General features: G+C 28.9%; 3 protein-coding genes across 3 annotated transcripts; 1 reads left to right on the forward strand and 2 right to left on the reverse strand.

The window, feature by feature from the left end:
* Nucleotides 1-273: 273 nt before the first annotated feature.
* Nucleotides 274-7,892, reverse strand: LOC130446718 (BTB/POZ domain-containing protein 6). Its single transcript, XM_056783112.1, has 7 exons — nt 7,465-7,892; nt 7,205-7,409; nt 6,957-7,152; nt 6,650-6,894; nt 2,142-2,342; nt 1,899-2,087; nt 274-1,840 (listed from the first exon to the last, which is right to left on the reverse strand). The coding sequence occupies exons 1-7, from the start codon at nt 7,728-7,730 to the stop codon at nt 1,607-1,609; spliced, it is 1,536 nt and encodes a 511-aa protein (XP_056639090.1). The 5' UTR covers nt 7,731-7,892; the 3' UTR covers nt 274-1,606.
* Nucleotides 2,636-4,790, forward strand: LOC130446717 (uncharacterized). Its single transcript, XM_056783110.1, has one exon. The coding sequence runs from the start codon at nt 3,000-3,002 to the stop codon at nt 4,752-4,754; it is 1,755 nt and encodes a 584-aa protein (XP_056639088.1). The 5' UTR covers nt 2,636-2,999; the 3' UTR covers nt 4,755-4,790.
* A 780-nt stretch (nt 7,893-8,672) lies between the features above and the next one.
* On the reverse strand, nt 8,673-15,844 carry LOC130446719 (tetraspanin-6-like). Its single transcript, XM_056783113.1, has 5 exons — nt 15,574-15,844; nt 12,821-13,009; nt 12,130-12,303; nt 11,935-12,060; nt 8,673-11,810 (listed from the first exon to the last, which is right to left on the reverse strand). Exons 1-5 carry the CDS (start codon nt 15,649-15,651, stop codon nt 11,655-11,657), a joined length of 723 nt encoding a protein of 240 aa, XP_056639091.1. The 5' UTR covers nt 15,652-15,844; the 3' UTR covers nt 8,673-11,654.
* Nucleotides 15,845-21,240: the final 5,396 nt, after the last annotated feature.

The raw sequence follows: 21,240 nt of genomic DNA on the forward strand, positions 1-21,240 counted from the left end.
TTACCAACACTCAAAACATAATTTCCCTTTTTATAATAACAAAGAAAGAGAAGAATAGATTATAATAAAGTTGCGAGGTTAGGAGTTCAGTTGGTAGTATCAAGTGTTTCCACCATTTCCTTTTTGTGAACAAATTTAAATATACTTCCGATTCATATCACATTTATCGAGATTTCAAACGTCCCGTACGACATTTTGTACAACGGAAGGTTTTATTTTGGGGAACTTTTTTATGATGAGATGGGGGATAGGCTAAAGAGGGGAAACCGCCTCTACTGGTTACGTCAGGTTTACTTTATCTTCGTTTAGTTTAGGTTTACTTTAGCTTCGTTTAGGTTAGGTTTACTTTAGCTTCGTTTCGGTTGCATTTCCTTTTTTAAGGTTAAATTTACTTTAGCTTCGTTTAGGTTAAGTTTACTTTAGCTTCGTTTAGGTTAAATTTACTTTAGCTTCGTTTAGGTTAAGTTTACTTTAGCTTCGTTTAGGTTAAATTTACTTTAGCTTCGTTTAGGTTAAATTTACTTTAGCTTCGTTTAGGTTACATTTACTTTAGCTTCGTTTAGGTTACATTTACTTTAGCTTCGTTTAGGTTAAATTTACTTTAGCTTCGTTTAGGTTACATTTACTTTAGCCTCGTTTAGGTTACATTTACTTTAGCTTCGTTTAGGTTAAATTTACTTTAGCTTCGTTTAGGTTACATTTACTTTAGCTTCGTTTAGGTTACATTTACTTTAGCTTCGTTTAGGTTAAATTTACTTTAGCTTCGTTTAGGTTACATTTACTTTAGCTTCGTTTAGGTTAAATTTACTTTAGCTTCGTTTAGGTTACATTTACTTTAGCTTCGTTTAGGTTACATTTACTTTAGCTTCGTTTAGGTTAAATTTACTTTAGCTTCGTTTAGGTTAGGTTTACTTTAGTTCCTTTTAGGTTAAGTTCAGTTTAATTTGGCTTCATTTAGGTTGAGTTTAGTTTACTTTAGCTACGATTAGGTCAGGTATTGAGTCATGTTAGGTTAGGTTATAGTAATTAAGGAGAACTGTCGTTATACAATTAGGTATCGGTAAAACCGGAAGTACTCGATAAATGGATTCTGGTCAAAAAACGCCAAATTATCGCGTTTTCGTTATGATTTCCAAGAATCGCCCGATTTTGACGAAAACAAATGTTGAAACGTCGAAAAAATGATGAAACACGGTTGCCAACGTGCGTTTATAGTTAATTTTTGTCTACTGACTACAATTTATACGTCAAAATTGCAAACATAACCTAAAATTTATCAATAACAACTTTTCCAGTAAATTTGATTTTTTGTAGATCTCGAAATTCGATTTAAAATAACTGGCGCAGTCAATAGGAATTTTTAAAGTTCAAAATAAACTGTCAACTTCGAAAATCACAAATATCCAAACGAAAACGTAAGCGAACAATCCAATTAGAGATAAAAACGAAGAATCGAAATTCATTTCATTTCAACCATTTTCCACAATAGTAAGAGACCATAAAATGACATTTGACACCACGTTAATGATCGATTATATTTCATATAACAGACATATCTTTCGATTGCATTGTTGCCAGCTTTTTAGTCACAAAATTAATAAAATTCTTATAAAACGTTAATCGAGTTTTGTATTTTCGACAGATCGCCCAATACCAACGGAAGCAAATTTCCGTTGTTTCCGTTGGAAAAGACGATCGATCTGACTAATCCGTCTCTCAAAGAATCGCCGCATTGACTTTGTGAGAAAGTGAATACGACGCCGTTGGCAGTCGATTGATCGGGATAGGTTCCGATCGGATAGCATCCCATCTTATTAAGAACCACGCCCACTTTATAAACCTATAGAAAAGCATCGATTTAAAAGGGTACTGTTTTATCCAATTAGAACAGACCTCACCTTATTCTTTTGAATGTATATCGGTCTGTTGAACGATATATCGATGAGTGAACTGTAATTTACTCTGCTCGTAAAATGCGTGTAAGTCAAACGACTTCCGTCCGCGTCTAATAAATGAGCGTACAACAATTCCGGATACACGTTTCCGGTAGGACCTCTATCTTCGTTAATCGGTACTTGTGCGGGAACCTACGATATCGAAATAATCGAAATACCTTTCGATTTTAATCGATTATTATTTACCTGTATACCGAATATGCAAATATTTTTGTCGCACGTAAAAGTAACTGTACAATCTAGTACACTGGTATTCATACATTCGGTTATATGTAATAATTGACGGGTGCAATAGACTTTTTTAAAAAATTCCGAACTAGTTTCCAAATCTGGATTATTAAATTTAATCATCGATGTAAATGAAGTGTCCATTGTAGAAGCGCCAGCCTTAAAAAAAAGAAGAAGTAACTTCTTCCTTCTATAGTAAAAGACCGTTTTATATGACAAGAATACATTAAAAGTAACGATCTCCAACCTACTACAACGCGTTGGGCGGGGCCTAATTGACGCCATGTTTAAATTGTTACCCGCCTAAGATACGATTTATTGAAAACACAACATACAACTTGCTTTTGGACATTATTAAACTGTAAAATGAGAAATTCTATTTCAGAACTCTTTCTTTTTTAATAGTATAATAATATCCAAAAGCAAGTTAGCACGTAGTGTGCTAAAAACAAAATAGATTCAAACTTGACGCCAATTAGGCCCCGCCTCACGCGTTGTTGGAGGTAGTTACTTTTAATAGTTGCGTTCGGTAATGCTGTTACGCGGAACAAAGAACGATTTATATCATAGGTTGGACACGTTGATCGTGATAATTCACTAACTCCAAAAACTCGAACCAAAATAAAATGAAGTGCTTATTTGCAACGAAACGTCAAAGTAAAAATAAATCCGACAGGTTTGTTTCAAGATTCGGAATGAATAGAATTACTCGGAGAGTTGAAAAATATATATAACCGATCATACAGATTTACATAGCCGAACGCAATATCATTCATATGACATATGTCAAATTAACCTCATTGTTTTTAAATCAAAATGTTTTATCAAAAAGGTGCTGGGAATAGGGAACAAACACTCAGTCATACTTTGAGATTCAGACACGAACTTTTACCAGATTTTAGCGAGGAAAGTTTATTTCAAGGTACGGATAGGACTTATTTTAAAGTACACGTTGAATTTCCGTATCCGATACATAAACCTTTGGAAACATCCGAAGATTTGGTATTAAAATTATTGAAAAATAAAGAAGTTTATTATAATTCTTTTAAACGTAAACAACAGAGGTATAATTCGTACGAAAAATACAAAATTGAAAAACTAGAATACGACGGACGTGAATATATGAATTTACCGAGATATTTGGTCGAGTTATACAACGAAAAAGATCCAGATCCGAGCTTCGATTGTGATTACAATTATTATTATACCGGAGGTAATTTGGAAAAATTCGAGTTTAATAACGATTATTACTTAATACGACCAGGTGTTGATAATAATTTATATATTAATAAAGTTTCTAATGATTTAAAATCAATCGATGATGTTATAAAAGTGAATTATAAAACTAAAAATTCGGTTTTTAATATAAATTCTAGTACAACTAACGACGGTTTATATTTCATTTTAAGAGAAAAATTTAATATTACCGTGTTGAAATGTAACGATATCAATAATTTTACATTAAAATATTCACAAAAACATAAACATTCGATTTTAGACGCTAAATTAAATAAAAATACGAAATTAGGTGTGATATTTTCGTTTGGAAAGTTTTTTATAAAAGATATTGAAAAATGTTGTATAATTTCGAGTTTTTCCAACGATTTAGTACAACAAATCGATAACTTTCAACAATTCAAATTCTTAGATGACAATAACGTGATATTAGTAGATAGAAGTCGCGTTAAGTTAATAGACGTTAGAAATAATGAAGAGACGATGTGTTTCGAACCGAAACTATTACATTGCAACACTTTCTGCAATTTCGAGGTATTAGATACAAAATTACTACTCACGTCTCGTCATTACGTTCTTAAAACCGATATAAGACAATTTAAAGACGTTTATCATTACACACACCTGTTAGAAGACGTTCCTTGTTATATGGATTATACGACGAAAGATGAAGATACTTATTTAGTAGTTTCGGGACAGAAACACAACAGTAAAGTATTATTTACAGGAAAATCACCGTATTCGGTACCGTTTAAGATTCCCTGTTTAAAAACAACCCTTACAAAAACGATGTTAAAACGACCTTCGTTATGTTTAGACACTTTTTTGGAACCGAAATTGTTATATTCAGTATCGGGGCTGAAACTTATCAAAATCAATGATGAAATTTGTATTTTCACGTCGAATTGTATGGGAGAAATATTTAAACAAAAAGTTTACGAAATACAACCTGATAATGATGATTCGATTATGATGATGGATGAATGGTTGGGTATGATTGAAAAACCCGAACCGGTACTTCATTTAACTAATTACGAGGATGTTAGCGATATTCGGTTTTCGTTGAATACTGAAAAATCTACACCGGAAAATACAAAATGTAGTAAACAGAATGAATTTTTGGAAAAATTCAAATCTAAATATAATTCTGTTGGTGTGAAAAGTCAATTGGCTAAAGATTTTCTCGACATTTGGGAGGAAAGTGAAGAAGAAGAAGGTTTCGAAGAATTGCCGCAAGAAGAAACTATATTTAAGGTTGAAAGTTGGATCAAGACGAGTAAATTTGAAGATACGACTAATGAATTTGATGATATTGATAGTAAATTTGAATTTTAACGATTTTTTGTTTTATAATAAAAAAATTTTTAAAAATTGTAGAAATTTTTATTTAGAGTTGGTGTAATAGTAAAAGAAGCACTTTCATATCGTATTTTGAATGAAAATTGAAGTAACAATTTCGAAAATCATCAAATTTAATAAAATAAATATAACAAACATCACATGAAATTAAACAACACATTTTGAATTCATAGACTGACATAAATATAATTTTAATGTGATCAAAAATACGTGTAAGTTTGTAATAAAGGGGGAAAAAAGATTTTTAATGTTTTCCCCCCTAAGTTTTGGGGAGTTTTGGAGAACCACGGGAATAGTTCATAGAAATTATAAGGTAACGGTATTAATAACCAAGAAATTGTCAAAAAATGATCAAAAATATGTTTATAAGGTACATTTTTGAAATAAACTTACTTAAAATTGTCAATACTGACATCTATATACGAGGGGCGCACTTATTTTATAATTTTAAAATTGATATATGCTTCAACAGACAAGAAACTGTTGGGAAATTGAAGGAAAGTGGAAATTTGAGTTAAATTGTGGTTCAAAGGTGTCTTTCAGATAAATTCCACAAAAAAAAAACGTGAAAACGTTAGCTACATACAAGGGGTACGATTATTATACACTTTTTAGTATGATAAATGATTCAATGGACAATAAAGAGTTCAAAAACTTGAGGAAAGTGAAAATTCAGATAAAACTGTGAATATAAAGTGGATTTTAGAAATTTCTCAAAGGAAAACTCTCATTAAAGAGGTCTGTATACGAGGGGCGCACTTATTTTATAACTTTAAAATTGATAAAACACTTCAATGGACCATAAAATTAAAGGAAAACGGAAGTTTGAGTAAAATTGTGGTTTTACTCTGGTTTTCAGATAAATTCCACAAGAAAATTGTAGCTGTATACAGGGGGTACAGTTATTACATACTTTTTAACTTTATGACGCTTCAATGGACGAAAAATTGTTGGAAAACTTGAAAGAATGGAAATCCAAGTTGAACAGTCTTCGTAATCAATTTTTCACAAACATTTCAATGAAAAATTCATGAAATTGGCAGCTATATACAAGGGAAACGGTTATTATGCACTTTCTAGCATGAAAAATGGTTCAATGCAGGTACAATTGTTGAAAAACTTGAGAAAAGTGGAAATTCAAGTAAAACTATTCTCGTAGCTTTTTTTTAGACACACTTCAATGAAAAATTCATGAAAATGATGTATATATACAAGAGGTATGGTTACTTTAAGTGAATAAATGCTATTAAGGGCAAAAATATGGTAAAAATCTAACAGAAAGTGTTAATTTTAGTAAAATTGTATCAATCAATGATAAATTCATAATAACCATAGCTGTATACAAAGGAAACAATTTTTACATAATGTTAAAGTTCAATAGGCAATTAAATATGATTTTATAGCGATCGAAAGACATCCAATATTAAAAAAAACACCCCTAAGTTTATAAAGCTTCAAAATAAATATCAGGGAAGGCAAATATTTAGTTATTTCTAAGAGAGTCGAGACAAAATTCAAGAAAAAATCGATGAAAAACGATATTTAATATATAAATTAGATTTCATATCATAGGACAAAAAAATAACTGAAATTTAAAAGATATTTAAATACAAAAATTTACTACAGAATGTAATTTTCTTTATAGAAACTGCACACAATCAAAATTTGATAAAAACAATGTAAATAGTAATAAATATGAACCGAAAAGTAATTTAGAAAATATAGAAGAAAAAATACCTCGATCAGAGCAAATAAAAAGGGAAAATAACAGAAATTACAGTGATTAGAGAAACGTAAATTATAAACCCAAAATGCCGTAAAAAATCTATAAATAAACGATTGATTTAATAAATAATGTTTAAAAGACTTACTGATACATAAGGTTGAATCCTCTTTTTTCTTCTAACAGTAGAAGTAGAAAATCCTTCAGGCATTGCAACAGCAGAACCGGGACTACAAATATTCATCAAAATAGCGAATTTTTCAGATTCTGTTAGAAGATTCGATTTCCCAGGCCCTTCGGCAAACTGTTGAGGCGTAAGAGTCAAAAAACGTATTTTCATAATAGCATCTCTGATCGCCGGGTGTGTATTAGAAGTTTCGCCAGTTGCACTCGCTAAAAAATGAAATTCAAACCGAAATTATACCCGGAATCGATCGATAAAACATCGTCCTAACCTACGCCGTCCAATCTAGGTACTTTAGCTCCTAAACTGTGACTGTGCTTATTAGCGTAACGAGTTATAGCTGAAAATAATTCTAATTCACTATTTATATTCAAATCGTCCTGATCGAATACTGTTAATATGGTAGAAAGTTCCACATCGTCGAAACTACTTTCCTGAAGCACGTCTTGCGTTTGGTTGCATATAATCTGAAAAAATCGTTAATTAAAAGGAAAAATGAAAATTTTTATAAACACTTACTCTTATACATTTGTCCATTAACATGGGTTCTTCGAAGAGTTTAGCAAATTCGTACGCCCTACAAGCGTTTTTCGGATACAAATCCGACCATAGATATTTAGTACATTCCTCCACTAAATGTGGAAGCATGTACTTTTTAGCTCCGTAACATAATTCGCAAGCTTGATCGAACGATGTTAGATTTATTTTATCCGTGTAAATATACCTGAAATATATTAAAATAAATTTGTTATAAGATGTTTTTTTGGTTACGAAAATACTCAAGTAAAGCTTTAAAAGCTTCGGGTTGTACGTCTAAAATAGCGATGGGGTCTTTTTCTGGCATGCCTCCGAAAAACATAGCTTCGAATACGGGACTTGACATAGCTAGAAAGAGTTTGTGTCCTTCGAAAATTCGTTGATTTGGTTCTGCACCAACAATGAAGCGACAATCGCTCCACATTTCCGTTTCTAATAGATACTGACTTCTTTCTTTTACTAGCTTTCTGGTGGTTTGCCAGTCGCAAGGCGGCGGTGGACCATTCATTTTAAATCAAAAACTCTCAATTATTGGACAGATGAATGTGTTGAAAGGTACGTGATAAATTATATAACAATCTAATGCAAAATTCTTTTTTTTTATGTTTATTTACTTCAATTACGTATAATTACAACAAATGACAATAAATGGTAATTAATTTTTTGACATATGTCAATGTATGGTGCGTTTTATTTCTGTTCTCGCCACAGAATATACCAAAAGTGATATTGTAATCATGTCTACTAATTTTCTTTGGTTTAGTTGAAAATAAGTGTAAATATTCTGTAAATAAACGTGTCCCAGTTCTAACGTGTTATTTTAACGTGAAATCAGGAAACTGCGATATCGGAACTGGATAGAAAAGAAAATCATAATACAGTAGTCATATTCTTTGATGTTAATTTGAATGAACCGCGAAAATAGATTTGTATATGGATATGTTTTGTGGTATAACCCAAGATCAGCTGATTAAGGATCCTAACCCAGAATGACATTTAGATTACAATTTTCGAACGGGGAATAAATAACTTTTAAAGTTCAAAAAACCATAGACTAACGAAATAATCCGTCAGCTGATCGCATTTATCCACCGATCTATTCCGAACTACAATGAACGTTCTGTAATTATACTGATGCGCGTTTTGATGACCAAGTGTTTTCAATAAACAGATACTAACGTTTCTAACTGGAATTAGTTATGTAAATTCGAATTATAATTATCATAAGTTAATTTGGAAATATATAAAAGAGCGTTCTTAGTTTCTATATAATATAGTGACATTTCTAATGTAATGATTGTCAATCGATTGAATCATCAAACGAACGTAATCTGATAATATTCGCTTTTTTTAATGTTTTTTAATCTCTTCTATTCTTTAAAATATTACCATCAACAGATTTCTAAATGCTTTTACCCAATATTTATAATAATATAATACGAAAAACTTGGTATAATAATATATAATATATTCAAAAATACATAAGTTACATATAAGACATTACAATTTATATAAAATTGATTTAAATGTAAATAGTTGTTAACATCATTAAATTCTTTCAATTGAACTAAATATCAAATGCATATTCTCATTAATAAGGTTTTTTTTTTATTATAGATTTCATGTGAGCAATGTTGTTGATAAAATTAAATTTATCGATGTGCGTGTATAGTGTGATATTGACAAGAAACGTCCGTCTTACAAAGCACAAAAAATAGAAAGTATTAAAAAGTACATTGATTCGCATAACAGCGTTTCTTTAAATATATAATAAACATATTAATGGTTCAGTTAACAGATTTTATATTTATGTAATGCACAATTAATTAATTCCTTTCTAAATTCATCATAATAAATTACGTAATTAAGTTGATTTATATACTTAACAATAGATGGCAGGACAACTAATTAAAGATCAGTTAGGAGGAAGATAGACTTCCCTAAATATTCCTCCAAAAAAAAATTTAATTACGATTCTTTTTTATATTGAATTATATTGAAAATAGATTTTTTTCACGTGTTTAAACGTAAAAAAATAACTGTCTCACCTCTATTAGCACCATTCAAAGTATTTTGATATTTAAAGCTCAATTATAACAATGAATTGACACTAATTTTAAATTTTTTAATACATTGTTAGAGCTACATTGGATATAATTTGTTTTTTTTCAAAATATTTATATGTAGAGATATATTTTTGTAGAAATAGGAAAATTTAGGCCGGAAATACGTATTTATGAACGTTTTTTTTTTTCATTTTTGAAATTGTAATAGCTAACATCTACTATAATAAGAGAAATGCAAACATTGAATTGCTTCCTAGAGCTTTTTTGTAATCTTTAAATATAATCCATTAAAATGCTTTCTCAGTAGATCCCCAAATATCCATCCAAAAATAAAATTATGCAGAGATCGTCAACATACATTCAAATATAGGAATCAATTTGTGTTAAATTGGAAAAAAAATAAGTGAGTCGTTAATTTTTTTGCTAATTCTTGTGCCAAAATGACTGTATTGAATATTGTGAATACCAAGAAAGCGAATAAAATCTTTCGTTGTCGTTCACCTTTTTTAACTCGGTATATAACCTCAAAAAAAAAAACGAAGATCACAATCGTATATATTCATACACTTATTTAAGATACGAAAAAATACATTAGTAGAGTAAGAGTGCAAGAATTATGAATACAATGTGCCTTTTAGTTAAAGTTTTTAATCTTTTTTCTTCTTATTACTTAAATAATCGAAGAGATAATATAGCTAATGTTAAATCCACTTCATATTTTTAATTTTATATTTGTATAATAATTATAATCGAGAAGATAATTCGAGAAAAAACACTGATAATTAAATTTTTGTACATCAAGTTTTCATAATTGAATAGACGAGATATAAATGGGAATCCGTCTCTATAAACCCAAGCTTATGATATTTGGTGGAATGCTTTACTGAACTTTTAAAAATTGTTTCGTCTTTGTTTTACATATTTTTACTACAGAATAAAAAAATATTATTTTTGGCTATTTTGAGCAGTTTAGTTAAGATATTCTACTGATTTACAATGATATATAAATTTTTTGAAGCCAACCTTGGTTTTCGTAGGCGGATATCCAATAATTTTCTTACAAGGTTGGCTCAATATAAATAATCGTAGGTTAAATATGAATATATTCACAAAACTCAAGTAATTATTTGAATCAATAAAATAAGTTGTAAGATTTTGGCTGACAAGAATTTTGTACATAAAGTTTTCATAATTGAATAGACGAGATATAAATGGGAATCCGTCTCTATAAAACCAAGTTTATGATATTTGGTGGAATGCTTTACTGAACTTTTAAAAATTGTTTCGTCTTTGTTTTACATATTTTTACTACAGAATAAAAAAATATTATTTTGGGCTATTTTGAGCAGTTTAGTTAAGATATTCTACTGATTTACATTGATATATAAATTTTTTGAAGCCAACCTTGGTTTTCGTAGGCGGATATCCAATAATTTTCTTACAAGGCTGGCTCAATATAAATAATCGTAGGTTAAATATGAATATATTCACAAAACTCAAGTAATTATTTGAATCAATAAACTAAGTTGTAAGATTTTGGTTGACAAGCGGTCCGAATACAATGATTATACTGATAACAAGAATTTTGTACATAAAGTTTTCATAATTGAATAAAACGAGATATAAATGGGAATCCGTCTCTATAAAACCAAGTTTATGATATATGGTGGAATAATTTACCAAATTTTTAAAAATTGTTTCGTTTTTGTTTTACCTATTTTTAGTATACAATAAAAAAATATTATTTTGGGCTATTTTCAGCAGTTTAGTTAAGATATTCTACTGATTTACACTGATATATAAATTTTTTGAAGCCAACCTTGGTTTTCGTAGGCGGATATCCAATAATTTTCTTACAAGGCTGGCTCAATATAAATAATCGTAGGTTAAATATGAATATATTTACAAAACTCAAGTAATTATTTGAATCAATAAACTAAGTTGTAAGATTTTGGTTGACAAGCGGTCAGAATACAATGATTATACTGATAACAAGAATTTTGTACATAAAGTTTTCATAATTGAATAAAACGAGATATAAATGGGAATCCGTCTCTATAAAACCAAGTTTATGATATAAGGTGGAATAATTTACCAAATTTTTAAAAATTGTTTCGTTTTTGTTTTACCTATTTTTAGTATACAATAAAAAAATATTATTTTGGGCTATTTTCAGCAGTTTAGTTAAGATATTCTACTGATTTACACTGATATATAAATTTTTTGAAGCCAACCTTGGTTTTCGTAGGCGGATATCCAATAATTTTTTTATAAGGTTGGCTCAATATAAATAAGCGTAGGTTAAATATGTATACATTCACGAAACTTAAGCATACTCATAATGACTGGAATTTAAAGTTGTAAATTCAAGCCATCGGTTCATATTTTGCTTTCTTTATGACATTTGCTAAACAGCAAGATAACAGAACTCCTACTAATGGAAAGAAAGCTATTCCAACGGCGACACCAGCAACGATTCCCACGTTGTTATTCAAAAATTCGATTATTTTCGTATAACATCCCTAAAAAAAAACCAAAAATCCTAATCCATTCAAATTAATAACTAATATACTGCTGAATTGGTAAAATTATCTTTTAAATTCATTTAGCTTGTTTATAGTACTCAATAAATAATAAATCGAGTACCTGATCGTAAATTTGATCTTCTTTATCGGTATTACAGTTCTCTTGAATACAACAAGATTGTGGTATAGGTTCAGAAGGAGTCAAATCCAACCAGTCTCTTGGTTCGTGATTTCCGCAACATTTTAACTACAAAACATATTAAAAAAAAAAAACGATTTAGTCATTTTTTTATTTCAAAATTTAGTTAAATCCCACCGTTTCTTGCATCAGATCGAAATCTTCAGCTAAATGCGTGCTGTCGTTCCGATAGTTTTCCATGGCTTGCGTAATCCCATTATCGAAACCTTCCGTCAATTTTGTACGGTACGTAAATATCGAAATACCTGCTCCGAGCTCCACAACGAATATTATAGCCAAAAAAACACTGTACTGAAACAAATTATAGTATATTGTTACTAACAAGGTCGCGAAATATGTCCTTAGGCCGGTTCTGTCTAGCTACAATGGAGTTTTAAAATTCGGCGGATTCGCGCGGCGCCTTCAATTTGTTCGATGAGCATTTTATTACGTAAAACGATGTATTTAGCGTGTATTGCAGTTTAATAATTTTTTCAGCAGCCGTGACTGGACTATAAGCTTATAAAACCGGTTGGTTAATACGCGTGGAAAACATCCTTTCAATATTACAAAACGAGATCAATCTTTCCGTTCGGGTGGTTTTTTATAATGAATTTTTATTTTTTTCTTTTCTCGTCGTTAAATACCGACTTCCTCGCAAACTACCCACATCCACGTAAAAGTAAAAAAACAAAAACAGACAGAACCGGACTCAAACGACGATAAACACTCATCCGCAGGTACGGATTCAGTGTTTTTTGACATGGGTTGAACAATATAAATCGTATAATAAGTGATAGTTGTAGTTGTAGATAATTTAGTTACTTACGACATACAGAAGTTTTATCTGTCCTTTAATTGTGCAACAACAAGCTAACGAAGCCACGAGGATAATAAGGAATCCTGTCACTATTAAAACATACGAAGTTGTATGACTAAAGGCGGTACTCATTTCCATATATTTGTATAATTCCACCTCAACCCATACTCCAATAGCTAATATAACTACCCCGGTAATCTGCAAAAATAATTACGTGATGTTTTGACGTTGGTTTTACATTTCTTTGATATTCGTGATATTTTTAAAGTTTGGCAACGTTGTTCAAACGGAGATCTGCTTTTTGACGGTGAATTAATTTATGAATCCTTGTCGACAGTGTTTTTTAGCATAAATTTGAAAGATTCGTGGTGAAAAATCTATTAATTAATCTCATTTGGGGGTTAAAAATGATAAAAAACTACCCCTATAATCACTTTTTTCGAAATATCTCGAAAACGTCAAAAGATATGAGAAAAAAGTTCAGACAAAAAATGTAGTAATTGAAATTTTCTATAAAATTGCTTCAGATCAATTTTGACGTATTTTTGATAATAAACGAGATATTTACAATAAACGATCGAAAATTGTTACTAAGAGATAAAAAAATGTAAATTACAATCGAAAATTCTAATGTATGATATGAAACAATTCATTTTTGTAATTTGGAAGGAGATTTTAAAAAAAGAGCAAAATCGAGGTCAAAAAATCAGTAATAAACATACGGGTGGAACTAGAAAACTTCGTATTATCATAAGACTAATTTTATGGTCCAGTAGAATTAGAATTCGATTTGCTATTTAAAAAGTAATCGCGTATTTTATAATATAAGTTGATTTTATCATACATTCGAAAGATTCGTGGTGAAAAATCTATCAATTAATCTCATTTGGGGGTTAAAAATGATAAAAAACTACCCCTATAATCACTTTTTTCGAAATATCTCGAAAACGTCAAAAGATATAAGAAAAAAGTTTAAACAAAAAATGTAGCAATTAAAATTTTCTATAAAATTGCTCCAGATCAATTTTGACGTATTTGCGATAATAAACGAGATATTTACAATAAATCATCGAAAATTGTTACTAAAAGATAAAAAAATGTAAATTACAATCGAAAATTTTAATGTATGATATGAAACAATTCATTTTTGTAATTTGGAAGGAGATTTTAAAAAAAGAGCAAAATCGAGGTCAAAAAATCAGTAATAAACATACGGGTGGAACTAGAAAACTTCGTATTATCATAAGACTAATTTTATGGTCCAGTGGAATTAACATTAGAATTGCTATTCAAAAATGTAATCATGTATTTTATACTATAAGTTGATTTTAGCATAAATTCGAAAGATTCGTGGTGAAAAATCTATTAATTAATCTCATTTGGGGGTTAAAAATGATAAAAAAACTACCCCTATAATCACTTTTTTCGAAATATCTCGAAAACGTCAAAAGATATAAGAAAAAAGTTTAAACAAAAAATGTAGCAATTAAAATTTTCTATAAAATTGCTCCAGATCAATTTTGACGTATTTGCGATAATAAACGAGATATTTACAATAAATCATCGAAAATTGTTACTAAAAGATAAAAAAATGTAAATTACAATCAAAAATTCTAATGTATGATATGAAACAATTCATTTTTGTAATTTGGAAGGAGATTTTAAAAAAAGAGCAAAATCGAGGTCAAAAAATCAGTAATAAACATACGGGTGGAACTAGAAAACTTCGTATTATCATAAGACTAATTTTATGGTCCAGTGGAATTAACATTAGAATTGCTATTCAAAAATGTAATCATGTATTTTATACTATAAGTTGATTTTAGCATAAATTCGAAAGATTCGTGGTGAAAAATCTATTAATTAATCTCATTTGGGGGTTAAAAATGATAAAAAAACTACCCCTATAATCACTTTTTTCGAAATATCTCGAAAACGTCAAAAGATATGAGAAAAAAGTTTAAACAAAAAATGTAGCAATTAAAATTTTCTATAAAATTGCTCCAGATCAATTTTGACGTATTTGCGATAATAAACGAGATATTTACAATAAACGATCGAAAATTGTTACTAAAAGATAAAAAAATGTAAATTACAATCGAAAATTCTAATGTATGATATGAAACAATTCATTTTTGTAATTTGGAAGGAGATTTTAAAAAAAGAGCAAAATCGAGGTCAAAAAATCAGTAATAAACATACGGGTGGAACTAGAAAACTTCGTATTATCATAAGACTAATTTTATGGTCCAGTAGAATTAACATTAGAATTGCTATTCAAAAATGTAATCATGTATTTTATACTATAAGTTGATTTTAGCATAAATTCGAAAGATTCGTGGTGAAAAATCTATTAATTAATCTCATTTGGGGGTTAAAAATGATAAAAAACTACCCCTATAATCACTTTTTTCGAAATATCTCGAAAACGTCAAAAGATATAAGAAAAAAGTTCAGACAAAAAATGTAGTAATTGAAATTTTCTATAAAATTGCTTCAGATCAATTTTGACGTATTTGCGATAATAAACGAGATATTTACAATAAACGATCGAAAATTGTTACTAAAAGATAAAAAAATGTAAATTACAATCGAAAATTCTAATGTATGATATGAAACAATTCATTTTTGTAATTTGGGAGGAAATTTACTATTTTTAACAATAGATTTTTCAAATTTCGATAATTAACGACCCTTTTTTTAACTGTTTTTCTTAGTAAATAAACTTTCAACGCAATATTTTCAATAAATAATCAACTTACCCAAAATACTGTATTGAAAATCATCAACAGAGTTTTCATGCATGCCATGGCAGCAACAGTTTGCATATGTTTGCCCATTTTTCGTAAAAAAAACCAAATATTCCAACGGATAATTCGACTTTCTATACAATAATTTCGTTACGACAAATCTGTTTACCAAGAAAAATTGATAAGAATTCAAAATAAAAAGCGATTAAAGATATCGCTTCCGCTTGTTAGTTTCCTCGGAAAAGGGAGGATGTTAACAATCACGTTGAGGTGCCCCGTATCCAGATCGATTCCAGCTACTAAAGTCAACGAAAAGCAGGCGCGAAATGTATACAGGAAACTGCAAAAAATATCAATAACTCCTTAATTAAAACCATCGAAATTTATCTCGAAAACGGCTTCTAAACATTTTTATATATTTTTTCTGTACAAGATGGTATTTACATTGTTGTCATATCTTTCCTTTTTTACGGAAAAATAACTTATTTCCGTGCATATTTTTAGTTTTTCGAAATTCTCGAGTAACAATCATTTTTATAATAATAAATCAATAAAATTATTATTAAAAGTCATAATCGATCGTTTATTTGGTAAAAAAACGAGTTAATATTTCAATAATAATCTATATCCTAACCGAAATCACATAAACAATAAATTAGTGAAAAAAGTTTAACGAAATTCGTTCTGTAAAAGATTTAAACAAATCTTTAGATGTTTGTGTCCACGGGGAATTTGATTTTTCGAAAATATGAAAAGAAAACTTCACGTGATGATCAATTCCATCTATATAATTGGTTCAAGAATTCTTAAATGTCGATTTTCATTGAAATAATGATGAAAAAAATCAAAACGATCCAAATTTTTGATTAATATTATGTTTTTTTTTCATCAAAACAGTTGGAAAAACCAAAATTCTCCACCAGAAAACATCGTACAGTCCTTATTTGGCACCCATTGATTTCTCGATCAAAATAAATTGAGAGGTTAAGTTTCTCTATACCCGAAGAAACGTCAAATCACGTGTTTTGGATGTACCTCAATCGGAATTGAACAAAATTGGTTCGAACGTATGGAAAAATGTATTAAATTTTAATGGAGAATATTTTGGAAAACAATAAACAATTAAAAATATTAGTTTTTATTAATTTATATTCGAGAAAGATTTAGACATCACAGAACACGTAAAATTTTTTTTTATCACGAGCCGCCACTGAATTAAAAATACACGATGATGAAGCCTGATTCGAGATTTGGTTCACCTCGTATAATATTTATTCTAAACTGTGAAAAACAAACATCATTAGGGTGGTTATTCTAGTGAAAAAAAAAATGTAATTAAATAAAATTTACATGTAAGAATGTCCAATTTAGACACACACCGTTGTACCGGTGATTAACTTGATAATTTTAGTTTAATAATAATTAATATCACGATATTATATATATAACGGTATAAGAAATTTTCTTTAATCGAAGTTTATTACCCTCTGATTTAGTCGACGGTTCGTATAACCTCAAAATATGGCTTCAATAAATAATGTCCTAACCTCAAATTTGATTTAACGTTTTGTTGGCAGTTTAAAAATGGAGTCTGATGGGTAGAAAACAACATAAAACATGTAAAAATTCTAATTTGAGGTGATTCATTCGGAATTTGCATCGATTTTTCGACTACGGAAACAAGCCACAGTTTTTTTGGCATGATTTCATGGTTTAAGAGACTTTTTGGGTGATTTGAAAGGCGTTCTTGTTAATTTGGGATCCGCTTGGGATACGGTTATGTAATATTAAAAAAAAACCAGGGATTTTGGTCAGTCTAAACCGTTTTGTATGTTTTTATACAGATTATGGTTATAAAAGACTAATGAAAGTCCGAAAATTGGTGTTGGTTCTGGTATTTTTAGATTTGGTATGACCAGATATGATTTTAGAAGTTTCGTTTAATTATTTCCGTAAATAAAAAATTTCACAAGGCTCCTTATTGTTTTGAATCTATTTTTTAATTTGACTATGTCGTAATAACGGTCGTGTGAAACATAAACATCGTTTGTAACATTCTTTTGTTTTCGAACATTAACATTTTAGTCCAGTGAGTAGAGCCCAATTAGAGCCAAAGCTCACGAAAATTAGTTATGTCGCTGATTTTGTACATCAAGTTTTCGTAATTAAATAGACGAAATATAAATGGGAATCCGTCTCTATAAACCCAAGTTTATGATATTTGGTGGAATATTTTACTGAATTTTTAAAATTGTTTCGTCTTTGTTTTACATATTTTTACTACAGAATAAAAAAATATTATTTTGGGCTATCTTAAGCAGTTTAGTTAAGATATTCTACTGATTTACATTGATATATAAATTTTTTGAAGCCAACCTTGGTTTTCGTAGGCGGATATCCAATAATTTTCTGGTTGGCTCAATATAAATAATCGTAGGTTAAATATGAATATATTCACAAAACTCAAGTAATTATTTGAATCAATAAAATAAGTTGTAAGATTTTGGTTGACAAGCGGTCAGAATACAATGATTATACAGATAACAAGAATTTTGTACATAAAGTTTTCATAATTGAATAAAACGAGATATAAATGGGAATCCGTCTCTATAAAACCAAGCTTATGATATATGGTGGAATAATTTACCAAATTTTTAAAAATTGTTTCGTTTTTGTTTTACCTATTTTTAGTATACAATAAAAAAATATTATTTTGGGCTATTTTGAGCAGTTTAGTTAAGATATTCTACTGATTTACACTGATATATAAATTTTTTGAGGCCAACCTTGGTTTTCGTAGGCGGATATCCAATAATTTTCTTACAAGGCTGGCTCAATATAAATAATCGTAGGTTAAATATGAATATATTCACAAAACTCAAGTAATTATTTGAATCAATAAAATAAGTTGTAAGATTTTGGTTGACAAGCGGTCAGAATACAATGATTATACAGATAACAAGAATTTTGTACATAAAGTTTTCATAATTGAATAAAACGAGATATAAATGGGAATCCGTCTCTATAAAACCAAGTTTATGATATATGGTGGAATAATTTACCAAATTTTAAAAAATTGTTTCGTTTTTGTTTTACCTATTTTTAGTATACAATAAAAAAATATTATTTTGGGCTATTTTGAGCAGTTTAGTTAAGATATTCTACTGATTTACACTGATATATAAATTTTTTGAGGCCAACCTTGGTTTTCGTAGGCGGATATCCAATAATTTTCTTACAAGGCTGGCTCAATATAAATAATCGTAGGTTAAATATGAATATATTCACAAAACTCAAGTAATTATTTGAATCAATAAAATAAGTTGTAAGATTTTGGTTGACAAGCGGTCAGAATACAATGATTATACAGATAACAAGAATTTTGTACATAAAGTTTTCATAATTGAATAAAACGAGATATAAATGGGAATCCGTCTCTATAAAACCAAGTTTATGATATATGGTGGAATAATTTACCAAATTTTAAAAAATTGTTTCGTTTTTGTTTTACCTATTTTTAGTATACAATAAAAAAATATTATTTTGGGCTATTTTCAGCAGTTTAGTTAAGATATTCTACTGATTTACACTGATATATAAATTTTTTGAAGCCAACCTTGGTTTTCGTAGGCGGATATCCAATAATTTTTTTATAAGGTTGGCTCAATATAAATAAGCGTAGGGTAAATATGCATACATTCTCAAAACTTAAGTAATTATTTGAATCAATAAAATAAGTTGTAAGATTTTGGCTGACAAGAATTTTGTACATAAAGTTTTCATAATTGAATAGACGAGATATAAATGGGAATCCGTCTCTATAAAACCAAGTTTATGATATTTGGTGGAATATTTTCCTGAACTTTTAAAAATTGCTTCGCCTTTGTTTTACATATTTTTACTATACAATAAAAAAATATTATTTTGGGCTATTTTGAGCAGTTTAGTTAAGATATTCTACTGATTTACATTGATATATAAATTTTTTGAAGCCAACCTTGGTTTTCGTAGGCGGATATCCAATATTTTTTTTATAAGGTTGGCTCAATATATATAAGTATAGGTTAAATATGTATATATTCACAAAACTCAAGTAATTATTTGAATCAATAAAATAAGTTGTGAGATTTTGGTTGACAAGCGGTCCGAATACAATGATTATACTGATAACAAGAATTTTATACATAAAGTATTCATAATTGAATAGACGAGATATAAATGGGAATCCGTCTCTATAAAGCCAAGTTTATAATATTTGGTGGAATATTTTCAAATTTTTAAAAATATTTCGTCTTTATTTCACATATTTTTATTATACAATAAAAAAATATTATTTTAGACTATTTTAAACAGTTTAGTTAAGATATTCTACCGATTTACATTGATATATAAATTTTTTGAAGCCAACCTTGGTTTTTATAGGCGGATATCCAAAATTTTTTTTATAATGTTGGTTCAATATAAATAAGCGTAGGGTAAATATGCATACATTTACAAAACTCAAGTAATTATTTAAATCAATAAAATAAGTTGTAAGATTTTGGCTGACAGGAATTTTGTACATAAAGTTTTCGTAATTAAATAGACGAAATATAAATGGGAATCCGTCTCTATAAACCCAAGTTTATAATATTTGGTGGAATATTTTACCAAATTTTTAATAATATTTCGTCTTTGTTTTACATATTTTTACTATACAATAAAAAATATTATTTTGGGCTATTTTAAGTCAAGATATTATACTTATGTATAAATTTTTTAATCCAACCTTGGTTTTCGTAGGCGGATATTCAAAATTTTTTTATAAGCTCGGCTCAATATCAATAAGCGTAGATTAAATGTTGAGTTTTCGAGAAGATACAGCAGTTTATTCTACAGCCGAGGACGTAATATCCCTCGAATTCTACGCGGCGCGAAAACTTTTTAGTAAAATACGACCCCGAAGTTTGAACTCATTTTATAAAAAAATGACAGCTCTTAGGGAAAAATCACAAGAAACCTTTTTTGTAGAAAATTTTTTAAACTACATTTTTGATCCCCTCAATTTTTTCGAAATTCGGCATAAATTTCGAGTTATTTCCAAAATTCGAAATTTTCATAATTCAAACAAAAATAAATCGCTTAGCGGACAAAATCTTGATGTCAAAACCACCCCGAAAACTACCTAAATCCGAAAAAATCAACAAACATAATTAATTTCCGTGGTTCAAGAGCTCTTATCACTGGACTATTTTGTTCTGTTGATGAATGGTAATTACAAATTCCAACAAACGACTTGTTTTATAACAATCGTCCATAGAGGTAAATTATTCCACGAAATTATCGTATACAAATCTTCACTAAGTCCACTACAATATTTATACGAGGACTGGTATTTATATTTCAGACAAAAATCAACACATTTCCGATATAAACTCTACATAACCTCAATTAGAACATTAAATAATTGTATATGTGAAAAAATCGTTTCTTGGGGCATCAATTTTTCCAATTTCTTAAGTAATTTCATTAATCTGTGTATTATTTCAACAGTGACACTAAAAAAATTCTTCATTTCCGCAAAGTTTCCTTTCTCGTGACGTTTTTCCTTCGTCAGACATCTTGTTTTCGTTGTAATGACGTCAGAGTTTATTATTACTCGTATATAATCGAAATTTATTAGTTAGCAAACGATTTATA

This window comes from Diorhabda sublineata, chromosome 7 (assembly GCF_026230105.1).
Source record: "Diorhabda sublineata isolate icDioSubl1.1 chromosome 7, icDioSubl1.1, whole genome shotgun sequence".
NCBI classification, from domain to species: domain Eukaryota; kingdom Metazoa; phylum Arthropoda; class Insecta; order Coleoptera; family Chrysomelidae; genus Diorhabda; species Diorhabda sublineata.